The 23,052-nt window shown below is 38.5% G+C and overlaps 1 protein-coding gene across 1 annotated transcript in view; it reads left to right on the forward strand.

The window, feature by feature from the left end:
- Positions 1 to 23,052, forward strand: part of LOC309398138 (interleukin-12 subunit beta-like) — a gene marked incomplete at both ends in the record, with an annotated part of 68,695 nt that overhangs the window by 38,372 nt on the left and 7,271 nt on the right. Inside the window, 2 exons of the mRNA XM_081964728.1 lie at positions 15,610 to 15,661; positions 22,098 to 22,453. Coding sequence (XP_081820854.1) covers positions 15,610 to 15,661; positions 22,098 to 22,453 — 408 coding nt within the window. The remainder of the gene's footprint in view (positions 1 to 15,609; positions 15,662 to 22,097; positions 22,454 to 23,052) is intronic.

Raw genomic sequence — 23,052 nt, forward strand, 5'->3', positions numbered from 1 at the left:
ATGACCTTGGGAGACCGGAGGCAGCCTAGGCAATGGTTTGATTAAAGTCAACAGGTGGGGGGGGGGGAAACATGGGAAGTGTTTCAGAAAGGACCCTTCCTAGTTTTCCTGAGACTAAAATGTGGGAAGAGCAAAATACTTTCAGTGTTGCATGGTTCTGTTTAATGTAACCCTGTTCTGCTCTGGTTATGCTTCTTGTCTAGACTACTTCAAGGGTTAACATACACCTACCAGCAGCAATAGCATTTAAACATAATAGTATTTATTTTATTTGGTTTTATTTGTATATGTATATTGCTGCCTATGGTGACTCAAGGCAGCTTACAGAATCTAAAAACAATAAAACTAATAAAAGAAGACACATATAATAAATTCATATAATAAAATCACCCCCACCCCCACCCTGACGATAGCACCAATAATACCTGGCATAGTACGTGGTATAGTGTCTGGTTCAGAGGTGGGTTTCACCTAATTTTATCACCAGTTCACCGTGCACCGAATGTGAGCACGCATGCACCTTCTGTGCATGTGTGAGGTCTTCTGTTCATGCACTTTGCTCATGTATGTGGCTTAGAAAATATGGCTAAACAGGACAGCATAGCACCAGGGCAGGTGGGCAGGGTTGGGGAGCAGGCTCACCCGCAGGTTGCCACTACCGGTTTGCCTGAACAGGTCCGAACCGGCTGAATACTATCTTTGGCCTGGTTACTTGAAGGACCATGTGTGTCTTATAGTATTGGCCTACCTGGTTCAATATGGCATGGTTGGTGCACTCCAGATTCCATCAACTAAACAATTCACCTATCAGGATCCCAGAAGTGTGTTTTCTGTAGCAGCACCTGCCCTCTGGAATGAGGTTCCCCCTAAGATTCAAATGACCCCCATTCTACTGTTATTTTGAAGAGCCTACAAGACCAGGCATTTTGCCTAGGTCTTTGATAAGGATTACTGAGTATCTTTTCTTTTTTCTTTTTGTTCTCTTCTGTGTTTGTTTTCTTTGCCGTCATTGTTCTTTTATATTGTGTACTTTTGTATTTTTGCATTGTTCTTTGTTTTTCAATGTTCTTAACAATTGTAAACTACTCAAATTATTGATGTTGGTTAAAATGTACATTTAATAAGTAATAAGCAGGAACAGTGGTACTTTTGCATCACATTTAAATGGTCCTTTTAGGAAGTACATCATACACATACCCAAAAGAGAAAATGCTGAAAAATTATTATCATGGCATGAAACCTTTAGCATGAAATTTGCCAAAAAGGTGTTTTTAAAAGATCAATGTTTTATTCAGTGATTTATTATATCTACCCAATCTACTAGCTTATCTGTGAATGTAGTCCAGACAGCTAATATTTCATCTAAGAGGCATATGACAGAAAGAGAAAGGAAGAAGCAGAACCAGAGGTGGGTTGCCCCAGTTTGGCCCAGATTGGGCGAACCAGTAGTAGCGGTGGTGGGAGGCTCCGCCCATGCACATGTGCAGAAGCATTGCATGCAAAGAGGTAGTAAAAAATTTGGAAACCCACCACTGAGCAGAATGTAAGCATTTTTAATTGCAAACTTGTTCATAGTCTTCCTAAGGAAATTCCACAGTGGTCATGTAGAATACTACTGGAGAGAATAGCTCTCAGTTAGCCTTATCTGAGCAAATAAGGTCATGGAATCATGTTTCCAATTTCATTTTTAGTGTAGCAATGAGGAAGGGCTACTGACGATCTGATGGTGGGAGAACATAGAATCAATGGACCCAATAAGTGATCTTTCCTTTGGGTACTGACAGTTTTAAATGCTTGTTAATTCTCTGATTAAACACCTCATAACTCAGAGGACATTCAGCCATAACACAATATCACCAAAAAGCCAAATGTTTGTTTGTTTTTGTTTATTCGTTCATTCGTTTGTTCATTCATTCATTCATTCATACAGTCACCCATCTCAAACCAGTGACTCTGGGTAGGGAATGATCATATAAACATCAATGAATTTTCTGTGGTGCTGTTTTTAGTATCTGATAATTATTTAGAATAATTGCCTCTTAGAATAAAATAGAACTGGAAGGGACAGGAGAACCATTACTATTTCAGATAAATGACTGTCTCGTCTCTTATTAAAAACCTTCAGTGATGGAGCTCCCACAATTTTTGAAGGCAAGCTGTTTCACTAGTTAATTGTCTTCACTGTTAGGAAGTTTCTCCTTAATTCCAGGTTGCTTTTCTCTTTGGCTAGTTTCCAACCATTGTTTCTTGTCCTGCCAGCTGGTGCTTTGTAGAATAATTTGACCCCCTCTTTGTGGTAACCCCTGAAATACTGGAATCCTGATAGCATGTTGCTCCCTAATTCTTCTTTTCTTTAGACTAGCCAAACCCAAATCTTGCAGCCATTCTTCATATGTTTTAATAATTGAATCTTAATAATTGAAAACTCAAGTACTTAATAAAACTGTGAGATAAAAGGGATTGAATATACCTTGCAACTGAACATTTCTAATACTTTCTGAAATTGTTTTTCAGCTGTTCGAGCTTCAGAAAAGGTCAGGTAACATATTGTTTATATTACCTTTCTTTCCTTTTTTTTATTTAGGAGCTAGACAGAAAGCTCCCATATTCTTCATATCAGAAACAAAAATGTCTCAAAAATGAATATCATGAAATGCATATACATCTATGTAATACATTAGCTACTTAATATGCTGTGGGAGTTCCCCTGCTTTGAACTGCACATAATCCTGGAATGAATAGTAATGCCAATTCATTCTTCCCTTCCATTAAGGCAACCAGACCTGGGTTGCAAACATATGGACAATCAAGAAATGGCAGCACAGAATGTCTTTCTCTGTATTGTTGTCTGTATTTTCGCAGCTCAGCTCAGTAGCCCAGTTTCTACATGAAGATGATAGGTTTGACTGCAGGGAATGACTCCATACCAGATAAAGCTACACACACTTATTTTATATAATTAATGGAACCGTATTATAGACTGGTTCACTTTAAACAACAATTAGGCAAGGGAAATAAGACTGAAGACCAGGTTGAATTTTTTTTTTTTTGATTAAGTACCAAATCCCAAAATGAAACCAAACAGATTTTAAGAGTAAGAGCAGGAAAAGGGTGACATGATTATTGTTTCTCTTCAATAATGTTTCAAGAAATTGCCTGCTTGTGATACTGTTAATAAATGCCGGTAGATGTATTCTCTAGCTAAGAGGCTAGAAGACCTTGTTCTGCCATCAAAGTAGAGAATCTGCATGGAATTGAAGTTTACTGCCTTTAGAGCTGATGAGCAAAAGCAAAAAGCTTTATCCCAAGCAAATCAAGGAAGGGGTGACCTGCCTCTTTTCTGAAAGGCTGCTGCACATCTGTGGTGGCTGTGGGAAAAGTGACTTCTCTTTTCCCTAACAAGAAGTAATTCAAATTGCCTGGTGGGAGTGGGAAGGGGCAGGCCATATTTCTTTGATAGCCAGCGCACCTGATTTAATCTTAAGTGAGCAATGGCTATCAAATTAAGCTGTGAAATATAAGACTGCAGTAAACAAATTTCAGGTGCTTCGCTGCATGTCTCAATGAAGATTCCCATGATTCACCAGATTACAAGAAACAGATAATGTTTTAGAAGACCAATTTTCATTTAGTTCTTAAATCAGTTTTTTCCCCCTTTGCTCAGGTTGACATTTGGCCAGGTTGGTCAAGTTATGGTCACATCCTGGCCATGCCACCTAAAAACCATTTGTACCAAAAAGTGGTTCCTATACCGACTCTTCATGTAAAAAAAAAAGTAAGTTGTTAACTCTTATAGAGCTTAAGACAGAAGGGGGAAATGTGCAGATTATAGCAAGAAACAACTTTATCCCTCTACAGCAGTGTTTCTCAAACTTGGCGACTTTAAGTCCTGTGGACTTCAACTCCCAGAATTCCCCAGCCAGCATAGTTGGTTGAAGTCCATAGTTGAAGTCCACAGGACTTCAACTCGCCAAGTTTGAGAAACACTGCTCTACAAGAAGTTGCAAGCTAGAGACTGCCAATGTGGTGTCCACATTCACGTTCAATTTACAGGCCTCTGTCCCTGTGTTGATCTAATATTCCGAAGAGACCTTTGATTGATTTGTTTTGTAAACACATTTGTAAATTTGTTTATAATTTAGAAAGACATTTAAAGCAACAAGTGTTCAGCTGACCTTAACATCTCTGTCATCTGTCTGTTAGAAAATGTATTTAGCCCCATGGAATCAAAATACATTCTTAATGTGTAAAAAAGATGGGGGGGGGGGTAGAGGCAAGTTCTTCTGAAGCTCTTTCAGGAATCTCTTAAAAATGTAGAAGATGGCAGATTGTTTATGGTTGTCTGATCAGGAAGGGTAGGTAGGAGACCTGAGATGGAAGATGGAGCATAGACTCCATATTCTGAGAAATGGCACAATCCAATAGAGAACATGGGAATGAGGTAATGTAATCAAGAATGGATTATTGTTCCAATAATAATTTATGACCACACTTGGGAAACTAGAAATTCCATCATAAGTCAATGTGCTTGGAAGTTGAGGCACCAATGTTTTTTCAACATTTTTCATGGCAGTTGTTAAATGAATCATGTAGCCACTGGTGAACAGCATGCTTATTAAGCAAACCAATTTTTCTGAATGAGTGTTTTTTGCTGGAAACTGGCAAAAAAAAGTTGCAAATCACGGTCATGTGGCTACAGGGTAATACAACCATAGTAAAGACAAGCTGATTGACAAGTGTCTGAAAAGCAGTCACATGACCACTGGGGGAGAACAAGATTTCACAATGACCAGAAGGTGTTTATGGGCCATAAAGCACTGTTAGAAGTCTGAATGGACATAAAAAGACTGATTATAGATCAAGGACTACATGTAGTAATGAAAACAGATGAGGTATTGCAATGATTATCCCATAGGTCCGTGATGGCGAACCTATGGCATGGGTACCAGAGGTGGCATGCAGAGCCCTCTCTGTGGGGCTCGTGCTGTTGCCAGCTACTCTTCTTGTTTCTCATGTGCAGCAGGTCTTTGCGGGTGTTGGAGCACTGGAAAACGGCTCAAAAAAATGGACAAAAAACCATTTTCCAGGCCATTTTGGGGGCATTTTCAAGCCAAATTGGGGCCATTTTTGACCCAAAAACCAGCCTGAAAACAGTCTGAAAAGGGGCCAAAAACCAGGCATGGCGCGCCAGCCAGCTGGTCTGTAGGTTTCCGGTGCTCAAGCATGCGGAGGACCAGCTGGCCAGAACATGCTGGGAACCTGAAAACCGGCTGAATGGCGCATGCATGGCCAACTGGCTTTCAGGTTTCTGATGCTCTGGCCCGTACACATGCATGCACATACATGCACGTTCCGGTTTGGGCACTCAGTGCTGAAAAGGTTCACCATCACTGCTATAGGTAATTGGTGAGAAATGGCATATATATATCACAAAAGCTATTTTATGAATAGACAATCCATATAACATCTGGACGTCTTCGTCCCAAACCACATAATCCTTGTGCCTTCTGCAGTCAGTTCTCTCCAGAGATGATGAAGTACACAAGTCCCCAAATTTTCAGTCATAGAGCATGGGGGCACAGTGGTTAGAAGGTAGTATTGCAGCTAATTCTGCCACAGCCAGAAAGTTTGATCCTGACCTACTCAGCCTTCCAGCCTTCTGAGGTTGGTAAAATGAGGCCCCCATTTTGTTGGGGCAATATGCTGGTATTGTAAACCACTTCAAAAGTACTATAAAGCACTGGAGACAGGGAAGAGTAAAATTTCCCCATTCAACATAAGTCCCCAGATCTTTACCATACTTGCACCCATTTTTTAAATCATTGTTTCATCCATTAAACCAAAGTATCCCAAGGTGAAAAGGATAAAAAAAAACAAGATAATGATCATGGTATTCTGAACATCCATTCAAAAGGGGAAGGGCTTTGATGCCTCCCAATGCTATTTTGCCTTTTTGAATCCCACCTCTGCAGATGCTGCTGGGCAAGATACAGCTGCCTTAAGTTGCAGAGAGGAGCTAAGTGAGTGTCCCACATGGTCTGAAGTACAGGTTTGCCTTCAGATCTGAAGTGCACTAATAATTTGAAGAGAAGAGAAAATTATGTAAGCTCCTACCTAAGCTTGATTTATAAGACCCATTGAAGTACATAAAAGTACAGGCCTTTAGAGTGCAAGCCCACACCCACCTATTCAGAAATAAATATAAGTAAATAAGTAAAACAGTAGATTTTACTCCTATGATGTTAAGGAAAATAACAATATCCTGTGTGTTGCACCTTGTGATCTCATTTCATCTTCCTTTTCCAGCTTAACTGCAGACAGTACAAAAAATACAATCAAGAACTGTTTCACTGCTCTAAGGAGTATATGCCAGTTTGTGGAACTGATGGACATACGTATGACAACGAATGTATGCTGTGCAACGAAATCATGTGAATATTTGATAATGTGAATATTGTAGGAATCAGCAGAATGGTGGTTAACAGTAACAATTTTTAGAAAAAAGAACTGCTATCACCTCTGTTCTTCATTTGTCATCTTATTATCTCTTTGAGTACACCCAGGTTGACACTGCTCTGCTTCATCCAGTCTATTTGACTAGTATCCTATCACTGAAATATTAATATGGATTATGGCAAAGCAGTTGAGACATAGAGCAATATGGTGTAGGGTGTCCTCTTTGGACAGGGGTTTGGACTAGATGATCTGGAAGGTTCCTTCCAATTCTGTTATTCTGTTTTGTTACTCAATATGACTGCTGGATGAAGGCTATTTAAGCCATTGTGGGGTTTATACAGTAGAAGCCTTTTCCATTTAGTAATCCATTCTTCTTGATCACCAAGGAACGTGGACATATTATTAAAGATGTTTAGAGAAAATTCACTTTATTATTTGTACTAGTGTGATTTAAGTACTTTCTACCTGTTGTAAACCCAAGTCTGTTTTATCATGTGCAGTCCAAAATGAATGTGTATATAGAGAAAAATAGATAAATATGTTAAGCTGTTGAGAAAGAGCGATTCTAAATTTATCGTAAGTTCTCCTTTTTCAGCATCCTTAACATCAGTTAGATAGTTTCATTAAAACTGGATTAAGATAGCAGTAGACATTTGAAACATGGCATTTATTTATTTAATATGCTGCCCATCTCACCACTCAATTTATTCTGGGCAGCTTACAATGACATAAACACATACGTATGGAAGGATAGGCTATTATCTCTCACTCAACCAACCACCCCCAGCATAGAGCACACCCAACAGGTGGATCTTATCTCCAGCAGCAAGATGTCCCAATATCTACTTATAGAATAGATTATGTTGTATTACAAAATCAAAGGCGATTAACACACACACACACACACACACACGTGTATATGTGTGTTTGTATGTGTATATAAATGTGTATGTGTATGTAAGATTGAGATTGTCTTGGCAACGTTTCGGTGAGGTCCCACTCGCCATCTTCAGGCTGGTGTTTTCAGCTTCATGCTTGTGCGAGTGATTCTTGACTCACGAGTGATGACTTGACTAGCACAAGCACAAAGCCGAAAACACCAGCCTGAAGATGGCAAGTGGGACCTTGCCAAAACGTTGCCAAGACAATCTCAATCTTACACGAGAAAAGACCCGAATATAACAAGACCAGCATATACATACATACATACATACATACATACATACATACATACATACATACACACACACACACACACATACACACAAACACACACACACACACACACACATACATATATGCATATACATACATATACAGTTTTATGTTAAGAAATAAGTATCATTATAGTAAAATGTCTGCTAATTTCAGGGTTTTTCTTTAGGTGCGGAAATTATGTAGATCTAGCATATAGAGGAAGATGTGTAAGTATTATTCTTATACTTAATTTGAAATTAAAATTGTAATCATTCCTTTGAAAAGACCTCCTATGTCTCTTAAGCACTTGAATATGACCTGTAATTATAATAGTAATTTGTATTAGTATTAATAATTTCTATACCACCTTTTGTTCAGAAGGATGTCTGAGGCAGATTACATTATGAAATAGATAGAAACCTGTACATGGATAAAGTGCAAAATACATGGAAAATAGTGCTTCTAAAATCTCATTTTATTCTGAACTAATATAGTAAGAAATCTATATTTCTTAAATATATCCAATTACCTTTTTTCCTGGCCTCAAATATTAGTATTTTAATCTACCTAGCAAGTCCTTCCCAAGGATCTGGGGTAGGCAGGTGTCACTTTTTAATAATATTAAATGTATTATCAAAGAATGTAAGCTGTTCCAAGTAAAGCTGCCTTTTGCAATTGAGTGATGGTGATTTTATCAATACCAGTAGCATTTTGCTAATACTCCAGATGTTTTGGAATATGGAAGGCTAGCACTATTGGTACTGTTTTTGCTTTCTTTTGCCACAGTCATTATACCTCTATTTGCAGGTCTTAGTAAGGTGTGATTTTCTCCAGTTCTTTCTCTTCTATTCAGCTATCTTTAAGTATTGCAATGTTCTATGTCCAGACTTTTTTTTTTTCAATTTCTTACAGACAATTGTTAAGTCTGGGATGTTATGTGGCAGGTACTTGTCTGTTCAAATTCTTAAGTCCCAGAATGATTTAGCTTTTTTCATTTTATATTACTGTATCTATTTTGTAATCCCAACAGCTTAGTTTAATAAACATTTTACAAAACTACGCAAATTTATCTACTTACTCTTCTTTTTGCCATTTAAGTATAACTTCCTATTCATTCTATTTTTCAAGTTGAACACCTTAGGTTCTGATATGTTAGTGTTCATATACCTTTTTATACATTGTGCAAACTATTTTATCAACAATTGTGAGGACTAAAGACTGCCATATGGCAGCATATTCCACTGTTTGACAGCTCACATAATCAGGAAGTTTCTCCCAATATCTAGCCTAAACAGGCTTGTTATTTAACCCATTGGTTTTGGCCCTACTCTTTGAGGCAAAACCTCAACTCCCCCATCAACACCAATTTTAATAAGAAAAAGTAATAATTTTCCATATGTCTTTCATTGTCCTAATTTGAGGCATAAATTCTCAGCATCAAAGTCTTGCAATTTAACTTCCATCCCAATAAATATGCAAAGTCAGTAGAAATTCTTATTTTAGTTGGGGATTTATACATGAACTGTTTCTTTGTTTTGTTGCTGATTGTTTTTAATAAATCGAATATTTTGTGTCCTTTTTCTGATATGAGTTTTGTAGGCAAATTATATCTTATTTTAAAATTTTCAAATAACAATTTTGTTCTCTTTTGAAGAGTATTTGCTCTATATATTAAGTATTTTTAATCCATAATCAAGCCAAAAATTTAGAAAACTTAATATCTATAACATATAGTTCATTATTTTTTAATGATAGTTTAATTTTTAGCTTCCTGTTACACCTGTTAGGGTTTTGTGTAGTTTCATCTGACACTTCCATTTGAATCTAGCCCTTAATTTTTTTCCTAGAATTTCCTTAGCCTTCTCTAAAAATCCATCTGGATTTTTCAGTCAAAATATAATACTCTTTTTTCTTATGAAGGAATAATAGGAATGTCTTTTAAAAGAATTACATTTGCATTATCAATGTTTAGTTTTGTATTAAAATGCTGCTACAAAACGATCACTTATTTCTCCCAAAATGCATCAATACTTCCTTGGAAATGTTTTATTCTTGCATATCTTGCATTTGTTCTATATATTTTACCAATTTCTACCTCTATATCTTTTAAATCTAAAAATTTGCTAAAGCCTTAATAACTTTAGTTATAAGACACTTTTCTCCAGTGTCTGTGTTAGAATCGCTTAGATTGCTTTAATTGGTTTGCATGTTACGATGATACTGCGTGATTATAATTTTTTGTTCTTTCTAAGGTGTTTTTCATAGCTGATATTGGTGTGCTATAGTGGGTTGAATAGTCAGCCACTTTTTGATAAAGTTGTGTGGGTATCCATTTTGTTGTATAGATAGTCTGATTCCTTTTTCTGGTGTTCTGGGTTACTGCAGTACATTTGTGCTCATTTGAATGATGCTCTACACAGCTGTTCTTGTCGGAGGTTGGGCTGTTATCTTAGTAGTAAGCACTTAATTAGTGGTTCTGTGAAAAACTTGTATTTCTAATTTACTGCAATTTGCTCTGCTGATGGGGATATCCTAGAAGGGTGGAGTGTTGTTTTCTTCTTCCCTTGTGAATTTTATTCCTTTGAAGCTAAAGGAATAGATAAACATAGCTAAAGATACATAGCAAAAAACTTACAAAACTGCTTGGACATTTCATAGAGGGGACTAAATACTCCAGCAATTCCCCATTGCAGTGCTTCCAGAAAATCAAAGACCTTATCACAGAAGAAAATGAAATTATGTGTTTCACTCAATACCACAACAGTCTTTACATCCATAGACCCAGAACTAGTGAAAGACTCCATGGTAGCAACACTATACAATATACCCAATCTAGCCAAATGCATTAAGATTGAAATATCCATAATTAAGGATATCATCACCTCTCCCTTAATACCTACTTTGAACTTAGTGGAAAAATATGCCAATAAATCAGAGGAATCATCATGTCATGCTAGAAACTGTAATGCAACATCTAAAAACTAGTACTTTCATGCTTTGCTTGGTACTTCCAACCAAAAATGAGGATCCTGAATGTAGATGTCATTTTTGACATAATAAAAAAGGGAAACCTAGCGAAGGCACTTAAAACAGTCAACAACCTCTTCAAAGAATAAGATTCACAAGAGAAGAAGAGCCTATCAGAAAAACTATATGAAGAAAAATCAACACCTTTGAATTGTGATGTCAAAATTGCTGAGAATACCTTAGACAAAAGAAGAACATATTTTTTCAATACTAAATGAATAAATACCAGGCTACTCATGGGTATTTAAGCTTTAATAATTAAGTTAAAGTGAAGTATTTTGGATACATAACACAAAGGCAAGAGTCACTGGAGAAATAAGAAGGGAAAGGGTTGTGAAGACAGTACAGCTTTAGCCATTTCAGAAAGGTGCACTGTCCTCACAAGACTTTCTCCCCATTTCTCAAGTAGCTGAGGCTACATTCTCTTCACAAGCCTTTCTGAAGAAAGTGCAGCATTAACCATGGGTAGGAAATGTTTGCCAGAGATGCTGGGTTCAAAAAGGAGACAGCAAAGGCAATGAACTGTGGGGCTCAAAAGGTGAAAGATTGGTGAAGAGAAATGGGAGAGAAGCCAACTGGGCAAATTAATGATTATTAGTGAATAAAAGAATGCCTGCAGACTTGAGGTTGGGGAGAGAAGGCAGTTGGTGAATGATTGGCTTCCTGGGCCAGGCAGAGTGCAGGGTGACCAAAAGGACAGAGATGGGGAAGGCAGATAGGCATGTGGGGAAGAGTTGGAGGCAATCCCTTACCTCACTGAGGCTAGGGCCTGGCAGGGTCCAAGCTCAAGATGGCTTAGATTGGGATGGGTGTTCAGTTAACAACTGCAATGGGGAGAGCTAGGATTGCCATCATTTGGTCAGTACAGTCAAGTGACATCTTGCTTTGTGACTGCATTGATTTATGATGGAAATTCCAGTCCCAATTGTTGTCATAAATTGAGGACTACTTTAAAAGGCATTTATGCCAAGTAGTAGTTTGCCTTAAAACAGAGTACCATTTGATAACAGAGAAAAGGATAAGGAATAATTTATCTTGTTGGAAACAGATTATTAATACAGATAGTCCTCGATTTATGACCTCAATTGAGCCCAAAATTTATGTTGCTAAGTGAAACATTTGTTAAGTGAGTTTTGCCCTATTATATGACCCTTCTTACCACAGATGTGAAGTGAATCACTACAGTTGTTAAGTTAATAACATTGTTGTTAAATGAATCTGGCTTCCCCACTGACTTTGTTTGTCAGAAGGTCACAAAAACGGATCACATGACCTCCGTACATTGCAACTGTCACAATATGAACCAGTTACCAAATGTTTGAATTTTGATCACGTGACCAAGGGAATGCTGCAAATGTCATAAATGTGAAAAACGCTCATATGTTGCTTTTTTCAGTGTCATTGTAACTTTGAACGATCACTAAACGAACTGTTGCAAGTTGAAGACTCCCTGTACTGGTGTTTTCCCCCTTTCTCAGGAAAGTTACTTTCTCCAAAGCCATCATTTCTCAACTGCAAGATTCCAGACAACATTGAGATGATCACGTAGCTTGCCAGTTAGTAATCATTCTAGATCTTTACAGCCCACATATGGTAGCCACATTTTTTTTCTGATACAATTGTAGGACCCCTCCTTTCTCATGTGTAATCTTTCATCAGTATGCTTTTGCATATGTTTGTAAAATATATGCTTCTATTTTTCATGAAAGACTGTATGTTGTTATTGGTGGACAAATGTAAACAAACAAGGTTACAAAAAAAAAGAAGTTGGTTTGGAGAACAAACACTGAACGTTTTCATTATCATTGCAGGATGACTGCAGTGCATTCCCCAAGTACTTTACAATATGCACTAGGGAGTACAGGCCAGTCTGTGGGACCAATGGAAAAACATATGATAATAGATGTATGTTTTGTTTTGAAAAAAGGTAAGTAATCTATTTGTAAGAAGTGTTCCCAGGAGAAGGCCATTCAGGGTCTTTGGAAATAGAGAGACATATAAACTAAAGCATAAAATAAATACATATGTTATACTTCACTTTACTTTACTTTATTTAGATTTATAAACCGTTCCCTCTCTCCGAAGGGACTCGGGGCGGTGATTACATTATTATAGATATTTTTACTCAACCTGTGGAGTGCTAACAATACAGTACTCTTAATGTTTTATGGGATGCTGTAAGAGGAAATTTACAAGCAACATTTAGAAGTGCAATAATATTTAATTATTTGTGCAATGTATCGAGATTCTGCTAGCAAAGTTCTGCCGTGTGCATCCGTGTCTTGGGCATTTCATCTGCTTAATGGATTTTGTTTGTTTTTAACCAGAGCTAGCAGCTTGGTTCAGGTATACTGCTGAGCAGCAAAAGTACTGAATGCTATGTTCCAAAACATGCTGCAAGAGAACATAAAATTGTTTTGAATATCAATTTAATTAAGACTCATTGCTACATTTGTTCCTTCTGTTTCCCCTGCAAGGAGAACTGGAGCTAACATTGGCATAAGCTATGAAGGCATTTGTAAGGTACATGTTAGAATTTTAATCTACATCTATAGACTTTTCGTTCTGTAATCAGAGATTCAAGCCAGAACTGATGCTAAGTCATGTGGTTGTGTGTGCATGAGAGAGAGAGAGAGACAGAATGAGAGACAGAGAGAATGAGAGAGAGAGAGAGAGAGAGAGAGAGAGAGAGAGAGAGAGAGAGAGAGAACGAAAGAGAGAGAACATACTAAAACTATTAATAGCATTAATGATCTAGTTCAGGGCTGTCAAACTCACATTACAACGGTGGCATCATGTGATGTATCGGGACTTTTTTCCCCATCACTAAACTGGGCGTGGGCATGGCCAGCACATCATGCATCCAGCTCATGGAATCATCAAAATCATGGGAAATATATACCAAATCCAGGGGATGTGTTTTATGTGCACGTATCTTGATAAAAGAACGAAATCTGAAGTTGATACTATTTTCCTTATATGCATTTATCCCCTGAACGATTTCTGGCAATTAAATTAGTGTGTGTGTGTGTGTGTGTGTGTGTGTGTGTGTGTGTGTGTGTGTGTTGGTATTGTAAGCCTAAAGTACCTATTCTAAATCAAAGTTTCTCTCAGTCCAAATACATTTAAAAAGCTATAAATGAAGCTCAGAAGAAAAGATTGTCTACTTTTGCTATGGAAAGTAGTAGTAAGGGTGACTGCCTTTTAAAAAATCCCATGACTCAGCACCAGTGATGGGTTCCGGATCCCAGTGCAACCAGTACGGTGCAACAGGGCCCGGTGTCCACCACATGGACGCTTGCAGCACCCGTGCAGCGCGTGCACACACGTGTTTAGCACGCACATACGTGCTTACCACCTGCGACGCTCCATGACTTCTCCGCGATGCTCCAGCTGTTCGGCGGAGCATCGCGCAGGCACCGTATACTCTGTGTGTGTGCGCGGAAGCCCCGAAGAGCTCAAATACAGGTAAGGATGGTGGGCGGGTGGGTGGGCCCTCTGGAGCACCATACTGAAATGGTACCCAGTGCTCCCAGCAGGCACCAGTATGCCTGTACCGGGGCATACTGGTTATAATCCACCACTGCTCAGCATCATTGTGTCTTGATGCCATTTCCATTAATCTAACTCAGGGGTGTCAAACTCAAAGCCCGCAGGCTGGATCCTGGTGGTGCTTAGATCTGGCCCACAGGGTTGGCCTGGAACCATCAAAGGACTGACCCACAGTGCCTCTGCCAGTGAAAATGGAGGTTAGGGGGCCCTGTGCTCCATTTTTACTGGCAGAGGCCTGCAGAAGTCCATCACAGCCGAAAATGGGCACAGGAGGGCCATGTGCCCCCACCCCAAGTCCCATTTTTGCTGGCAGACAACTAACGAGCTGTCATAGCTGAAAACAGTCTTCGTTTTTGCTGGCAGAGGGCTATCAAAACAAACTAAAAACAAAACAAAAGGAGAAGGGTCAGGAAAGGAGAAAGGGAAAGAGGAAAGACAAAGAAAAAGAAGGAAAAATGGGAAGACAGCAAGGAAGGAAACATATGGGAAGAGGAGAAGAAAGGAGAAGGAAGGAAGGAGGAAGGGAGGAAGGGACGGAAGGAAGGAAGGAAGGAAAGGAAGGAAAGGAAGGAAGGAAAGACAGACGGAAGGAAGGAAGGAAGGAAGGAAGGAAGGAAGGAAGGAAGGAAGGAAGGAAGGAAGGAACGAGATTATAATGAGAGTGAGGGAGGATCTCAGGAAAGTCCTGCTTTAGCACTTGGTCACCACAGATGCCCCTGAGCTGGCCACATTAACCATGGCGAGACTCCTGGCCCTCCAAGGTCAAATACAACCTTGATGCAGCGCTCAGTGAAATTGAGTTCGAGACCCCTGGTATTCAATATACCAAATTTCAATCTCCTGTATACAAGAAAGTAGGGAAAAGGTAGAGAAAAATCTGACATTCTTTGATTTTATTTCCTGAGTGAAATGGACATGACATGAGAATTAAGCCTGCTAATCATTATTACGTGTCAAATATATACTTGCATATAGCGGCTCTTTTCATGCAATGGCTTGGGTCTTGTTTTTTATTTTTGTTTTCCCACGAATCCTTTAGCAAGACTTCTGCTGGATCTACCCAGAAATAAGGATATGCACTAATGAGCATGACCCTCTCTGCGCTACTAATGGAGTGACGTATGCTAATATATGTCTCTTTTGCAACGCGTGGAGGTTAGTGTATTTTGCATTTAATAGAATTTGGATAATCGCAAGGGCGCAATTTAATAAATAAATATGAGCAACTATTTGTACTAACCTTTCCCCCCATCTGTTTTTCTCTCTCTCTCTCTTTTGTCCCTGAATGTTCATGAGCAGTGTTATTTGGGTGGAAGTGACTAATATTTTTTTGTGTTTTAATTGATTGAATGATCACATTTATGTTACCTTTTTTAGGAACTACGGAAATGCTATTAACATACACCACCCAGGACAGTGCATCAAAAAGGCAAGTTACCCCAAAATAGCACGCAAAAATGACATGAGGTAAATACCATGGAAAAGGGCCAACTTGTATACCTGGAATCATTCCCAATCTGCTTGCTCCTTCATGAAACTTTTAAAATTACTACTGCATTCATAAAATTATGTATACTTTTCAGAGGTGGTATTCAGCAGGTTCTGATCAGTTCTGGAGAACCGGTAGCGGAAATTTTGAGTAGTTTGGAGAAGCGGTAAATACCACCTCTGACTGGCCCTGACCACATCTATTCTCTGCCTCTCGAATCCCAGCTGATTAGGAGGGAATGGGGATTTTGCAGTAAACTTCCCCTGCCACGCCCAACAACCCATGCCACACCCATAGAACTGGTAGTAAACATTTTTGAATCCCACCACTGATATTGTTGTAGAAGAATGGCTAAGTTGTAGGGTACATTAAAAGAGGTCTCATACGTTTCCCCACCCAAAAAAACTCTATGGATCTTTAAAACCTGCCCCTGAATCCTATTTTGGTTAACTTCTTGATACTCACCTACCTTGCAGGGATACCTCACTTGGTGTCCTTCCCCTAATCTCAGTGTCTAAGAATGACAAGACTCTTATAACCTAAGCTTCCTTTGTTTTGCAACTAAATGTAAGAATAGCACTACCACTGCTTTTGCAAATAAATAATTTCTGTAATGCAATCTCCTTGTTATACAGTTTAGAGATATGTAACTGCCTTTCCTTTTTTAAAAAGTATATTCAAATCATAGCACAGCTTTAAGGGCAAACTACATAAGCTACTACAATTTTCCAGATAGTGCTAGGCTACTACGTATAAAAAATAGCTTGTTGTAACAAAATTTGAGTAAAATTTAAAATTATTGTATCAAATCACAAAAGGCTCAAAGGAAAAATTATTTTCTCATATATAAACTCAAACATTCACAAAAGACTGATGTGTGTGTGTGTGTGTGTGTGTGTGTGTGTATGTATGTATGTATGTATGTATGTATGTATGTATGTATGTATGAATGGCGAGCTTACATAGAAAAACAGAGATTGGTGACCTTATATAAAGATCCCACCATGTTGGAGGATTATTGTACAGTCTCCCATCTTCCTTTTTAGGGGAAATTTATGAAGAAGTTGGTCAGACAGCAGTTACAAAGGATCCTGGAGGAAATAGAGTATCTGGACCCATTTCAGTCAGATGTCAGACTAGGGTATAAAAAGGAGATCTGGTTATATATGTTGATTACTTTGGGCAGAGCCAGGATGCAGTGATGCCTCCATCTAGTGCTCCTTTATTTCTCAGCAGCTTTCAATATCATTGACCATGATAACCTTCTGAATTGGTTGTTGATTAAGGATGAAAGGCACTGTGTTGTAGTAGTTCAACTCTATCCTAAGAGATTGATATCAGTCCGTGCTGATGGGGAAAGAAATTGATACCTCCGTGCTCAATCCTCTTTTCTCTTCTGTTTTACATGAAACTGTTGGGTGAAGCCGTTGGTCAATTTGGGGTTTGGTATTATTTATGTCACTTATATCTCAACCCTGAACTATGCAGATGAAGCTGTCAATGTATTGACACAGTGTCTGGAGACAGTTTGGATCTAGACAGACAGAGCAGAGTACTCAATTCAGCTCAATACTGGCAAGACTGAGTGGTTATAACTGCAGGGAGTAGAGCTTCATCTAGAGTACAGTTGACTAAGAGGCAGTCTAGGCCACAGCAGAAATGTGGGCATGATAAAGAGCAGACAGCAGCTTTGGCCAGGAAAGCCTTTCCACAGGTTCATCTTGCACCTTTCCTCCATTATGAGGTCTTTCAAACAGTAACCCACGCTCTGGTTACCTCATGGCTTGACTCTTGCAATATGCTTTATATCTGGCTTCACTTGAAAATCATTCAGAAGTTTTAACTTGTCCAGAATATAGCAACACGGGCAGTGATATTGTAATCCCTTGCTTTGGAATGGTTTCCATTTTGATTTTGGGTGTGGTTCAAGGTGTTGTTAACTACCTATAAAGCTTTATATGACATAGCTATTCATCTTCCCTAGCATCTGTCTGGCCACTTGAATCCAGCAAGGTTGGTGCACTCTAGGTTCTTTCAACTAAACAATGCCTTCTGTTGGAATCTCAGAACCACACTTTCTCTGTGCACTGCCTGCCCCCTGGACTGAAGTTGCCACAGAAATCTGAGTGGCTTTCACCCTACTGACCTTTCCAAGGGCCATGATGGAGGTCTGTCCCTAGGAAGTATAGCTCTCTTGGAAAGTGGAAGTCTGTCAGCCCTTCAAGATAGGCCAGTCTTGGAAACCAAAGTTATACACTTTGCATAGACCAACATTATTTTTATTACAAAGATATAGTAACAGAATCTTATATGTCTGAATGTTCTTCCTCCATCCTTCCCTCTATCTTTTTGTGAATGGGGAAGGGCTATATCTGATGCATTTATGTATTACATGCTTCTGGCCTGGACACAAGATTCTTTTGTCTATTCATTGCCTTAACAGCAATTCTTCCTCCTGACTGTCTACCCTCTGTATTGTGTGTTTGTTGCTTCCTTTTTCTCTCTCTGCTTCTTTCTTTATTGCTTCCTTTATTGTTTTATAGTTTTTCATATTTTTCTCAGAATTGTTAGAGGTCAGGTGACATACAAATAGGAGTCAGGTGACACACAAATGGAATAAAATTAATTAAATAAATAAAGCACCAAATTGATGTTTAAAATTTGGTATTCCACGCCTTCATCTTATTATGCTTTATATCATATAGATTGCTTAAATTCATTTTGTTGAATTAGGGTTATAAATTTAAAAAAAATGTTTATCACAAGTAAAAGGAATTAAGTTTCAAACAAGATTTTAAAAAGTAAATATTTTTACAGCAACTATTATGAATAAAAATATTGCAGTGGCCTTCTATTTCATTTTAATTATATTTTAAAATGAAATATAAATTTATATTGACATTTCTTTGAATTTGTTTTAAATATATCAATTCCATTAGACTAATATAAAATTCCATAATGGGATACCTTAAAGATATTTATGTGATTCTTGTCACTAATGAAGAAAAATTAAAACTTTACATGAAAACATATTATATACATATTTACATTAATATCTAAAGTTTTTTTATTCAACCGAATACACTGTGTCGAAACCTATATACAGTACAGATATTAATTTGTCATTTCATTTCTTTTAGGCCATGTATAGTGTGGTATTTTATATTTTTTCTAAACTCTGGACTTTCTATTTTCCTATTTTATCTAATTCCAATAAAATTAAATAAATAATTAAAATTATTTTTGAATTTTTACTATTCTTATTTTAAAATTTGAATAAGAATTATTATAATCAAATTCATTAATTTTACAGCACTTTTACATATTCTTGATGCCAGATACATGAACTTAATTACTTTAAATTTTACTAGATAAGTTACAATCATGTTATCCATTTGATTTCAACCAAATAAGTAAAATAATAATATTCAGAAATACATGTTGTATAACTCCTTACTCTAGCAGAGAAGCTGATATTTATTAATAAACTTACTGATAACATTCCTATTTTTTTTCCTAATTGCAGAAGAATGACTCCAAACTAATTTTTGATAATCCACTGATAATAATTTTGCTTTCTAAGCCGGAAAACGTTTATTGTTATATTACCTAGATTTTTCAAATATACTGATTTAATTTAAGGGGTCATCACTGCTAAAGACCAAAATCAAAGAGAATTTAAAGGGATGGTGAAAACCAATAATAATAATTTATAATGCTATTCTATTCAGCTACAAAGCCACACTTCCTATTATTCTCTTATTTCCTCTGGGTTCATTCATGAAGAAGTGTCCTCCTTACCATTTAGACCAGACAGGAAACACAACCAGATGAACTAATTCTGTTTTATTGTAAGGCTACAGTAACATAAATTCACGAGTCCAAAAGTACCAATCTCCTGTGATCTCCTCACAGCCTGAGAACTTGGGGCTGTGGTGTGTCCCTTCTGAGTTTCTTTTTGTGAGTATTATGCAACTGTGGGGTGGGCCCTCTCTTATCTCACCATTCTGTAGGCAACATCTCCTCTCCCTGTCTCCCAAGGTCATTCTTATATACATCGTAAGTACTAAGTGACCCCAAAGCTACAAAATAACCTCATTCACTTGCTAGAACAAGAAAGGTTATTCAATTACTGGCTGTGTCCAGTAGGTGGTATCTTTTCTCCTTTGTAGACCTTCATACCTGTCTAATACACCTTTTTATTTTTCCTTTATATTAAACATTCTGATCCTTAATAACATTTATTGATGCATTTATTATGTGTCATCGGGTTGTTTTCAACTCCTTGTGACAACATAGATAGATGTTCTCTATCACAATCTATCCCTAACTTGTTTTCTCAGGTCTCCCAGGAACGACTAGCACATATGTGCGAGGGGAACCTTTACCTTTACCTTTAATGATGCACTCATCACCATTATAACTGAGCTTAGCCACTTTTGCTGATGGTCATTCCCTTCTTCTCTTTCCTTCCACCTTTTCTAGTATAAACAAGTATATTTATACACATGTTTATACTCATTTATTGGTAGTCTTCTCAAACATCAAAGTTCAAAGGTGTCAATACCATTCCTATTCTGCTTCTTTAAAGTTCAACATAGAATGTCACTTCCATCGAATGTCACAAGGAATATCATGGCATGCATAATTCTTATCATTGTAGGTGTAAACACATCATAATATTTTCCAAGGGTTTCATAGTTGCTAGTCTCTGGCATATTTCTTCAATGCTGGTACCTTTACTGTTAATGGTTGATCCCAAAATGTAGAACCTTTCCTCCACTTTGATATCTTCATTATCAACACAAAGGTTGATGGTTCTACCTGTTGTTTTCGTGTCATCAACTCTTTTCCTAGCAAAATTGGGCCAAGTCTAGTTACAACCTTGAAAGAAACTTGGTTCTTGTGATTACTCTTACTTCCACTATCCTGACATCTTTATTCAAGCTTTATAAATGAATCTACCACATGACCACAGGAAGTCATCTTCTTAATACCCCTTTTTCCAAAATTAAGCCCTACCCCAAAATAAGCCCAACTTAAGAGCCTGCACAGCAGGACACCAATCCCTTCCCTCTGGTTGCTCGCAGTGCTGTAGCCATGAGGCAAGACAGAGTGGTGGTGGAGCTGCCCCACAAAGCCCATACCAGCTTACCTCAGGAGTCCTGGGGCCGGGCCAGCCAGGCCCTGACACCTGTCTAACAGTGGTGTTGGCAGTAAATGTTTTCATAGAGGGAATGAAACCCTCACCTAAAAATATGGTATATTTGATGCAGAGAGAATTATCTGTCACAGATCTGAACACTGAATAGAAACCATTCCTTTGCCATTTGGAACAATGCATGGATATTGTTCCACAAAACCATTCCCCAGCCATTTGTAATATAATGTTGAGCACTACTACTACTACTATAGGTTGCAACAATTCCCACCCTGTTAAAGAAATGAGATGAGTCTTAGACACTTGGGATGTACTGCTTGGGAGTTTAAATGTTATGAAACTGATAAAGAATTCAGGAGTTGTATATTTATATAAAGCTGAATATATTTTTATCAACAGTGTGAGCAGAAAGGACAAGAGGAGGAAGAAGAAGAGAAATGGGAGCCCGACCATGAAAAGGAGGAAGAGGAAGAAGAAAAGAAGGAGCATTCGGAAGAAGAAAAGAAGGAGCATTCGGAAGAAGAGAAATGGGAGCCCGACCATGAAAAGGAGGATTCGGAAGAAGAAAAGAAGGAGCATTCGGAAGAAGAGAAATGGGAGCCCGACCATGAAAAGGAGGAAGAGGAAGAAGAAAAGAAGGAGCATTCGGAAGAAGAAAAGAAGGAGCATTCGGAAGAAGAGAAATGGGAGCCTGACCATGAAAAGGAGGATTCAGAAGAAGAAAAGAAGGAGCATTCGGAAGAAGAGAAATGGGAGCCCGACCATGAAAAGGAGGAAGAGGAAGAAGAAAAGAAGGAGCATTCGGAAGAAGAAAAGAAGGAGCATTCGGAAGAAGAGAAATGGGAGCCTGACCATGAAAAGGAGGATTCGGAAGAAGAAAAGAAGGAGCATTCGGAAGAAGAGAAATGGGAGCCCGACCATGAAAAGGAGGAAGAGGAAGAAGAAAAGAAGGAGCATTCGGAAGAAGAGAAATGGGAGCCCGACCATGAAAAGGAGGATTCGGAAGAAGAAAAGAAGGAGCATTCGGAAGAAGAGAAATGGGAGCCCGACCATGAAAAGGAGGATTCGGAAGAAGAAAAGAAGGAGCATTCGGAAGAAGAGAAATGGGAGCCCGACCATGAAAAGGAGGAAGAGGAAGAAGAAAAGAAGGAGCATTCAGAAGAAGAAAAGAAGGAGCATTCGGAAGAAGAGAAATGGGAGCCCGACCATGAAAAGGAGGATTCGGAAGAAGAAAAGAAGGAGCATTCGGAAGAAGAGAAATGGGAGCCCGACCATGAAAAGGAGGATTCGGAAGAAGAAAAGAAGGAGCATTCGGAAGAAGAGAAATGGGAGCCCGACCATGAAAAGGAGGATTCGGAAGAAGAAAAGAAGGAGCATTCGGAAGAAGAGAAATGGGAGCCCGACCATGAAAAGGAGGAAGAGGAAGAAGAAAAGAAGGAGCATTCGGAAGAAGAGAAATGGGAGCCCGACCATGAAAAGGAGGATTCGGAAGAAGAAAAGAAGGAGCATTCGGAAGAAGAGAAATGGGAGCCCGACCATGAAAAGGAGGATTCGGAAGAAGAAAAGAAGGAGCATTCGGAAGAAGAGAAATGGGAGCCCGACCATGAAAAGGAGGAAGAGGAAGAAGAAAAGAAGGAGCATTCGGAAGAAGAAAAGAAGGAGCATTCGGAAGAAGAGAAATGGGAGCCTGACCATGAAAAGGAGGATTCGGAAGAAGAAAAGAAGGAGCATTCGGAAGAAGAGAAATGGGAGCCCGACCATGAAAAGGAGGAAGAGGAAGAAGAAAAGAAGGAGCATTCGGAAGAAGAAAAGAAGGAGCATAGGGAAGAAGAAAAGAAGGAGCATTCGGAAGAAGAGAAATGGGAGCCCGACCATGAAAAGGAGGAAGAGGAAGAAGAAAAGAAGGAGCATTCGGAAGAAGAAAAGAAGGAGCATTCAGAAGAAGAGAAATGGGAGCCCGACCATGAAAAGGAGGAAGAGGAGGAAGAAAAGAAGGAGCATTCGGAAGAAGAGAAATGGGAGCCCGACCATGAAAAGGAGGATTCGGAAGAAGAAAAGAAGGAGCATTCGGAAGAAGAGAAATGGGAGCCCGACCATGAAAAGGAGGATTCGGAAGAAGAAAAGAAGGAGCATTCGGAAGAAGAGAAATGGGAGCCCGACCATGAAAAGG

This window comes from Natrix helvetica (assembly GCF_964273705.1).
Source record: "Natrix helvetica genome assembly, chromosome: 1".
NCBI classification, from domain to species: domain Eukaryota; kingdom Metazoa; phylum Chordata; class Lepidosauria; order Squamata; family Natricidae; genus Natrix; species Natrix helvetica.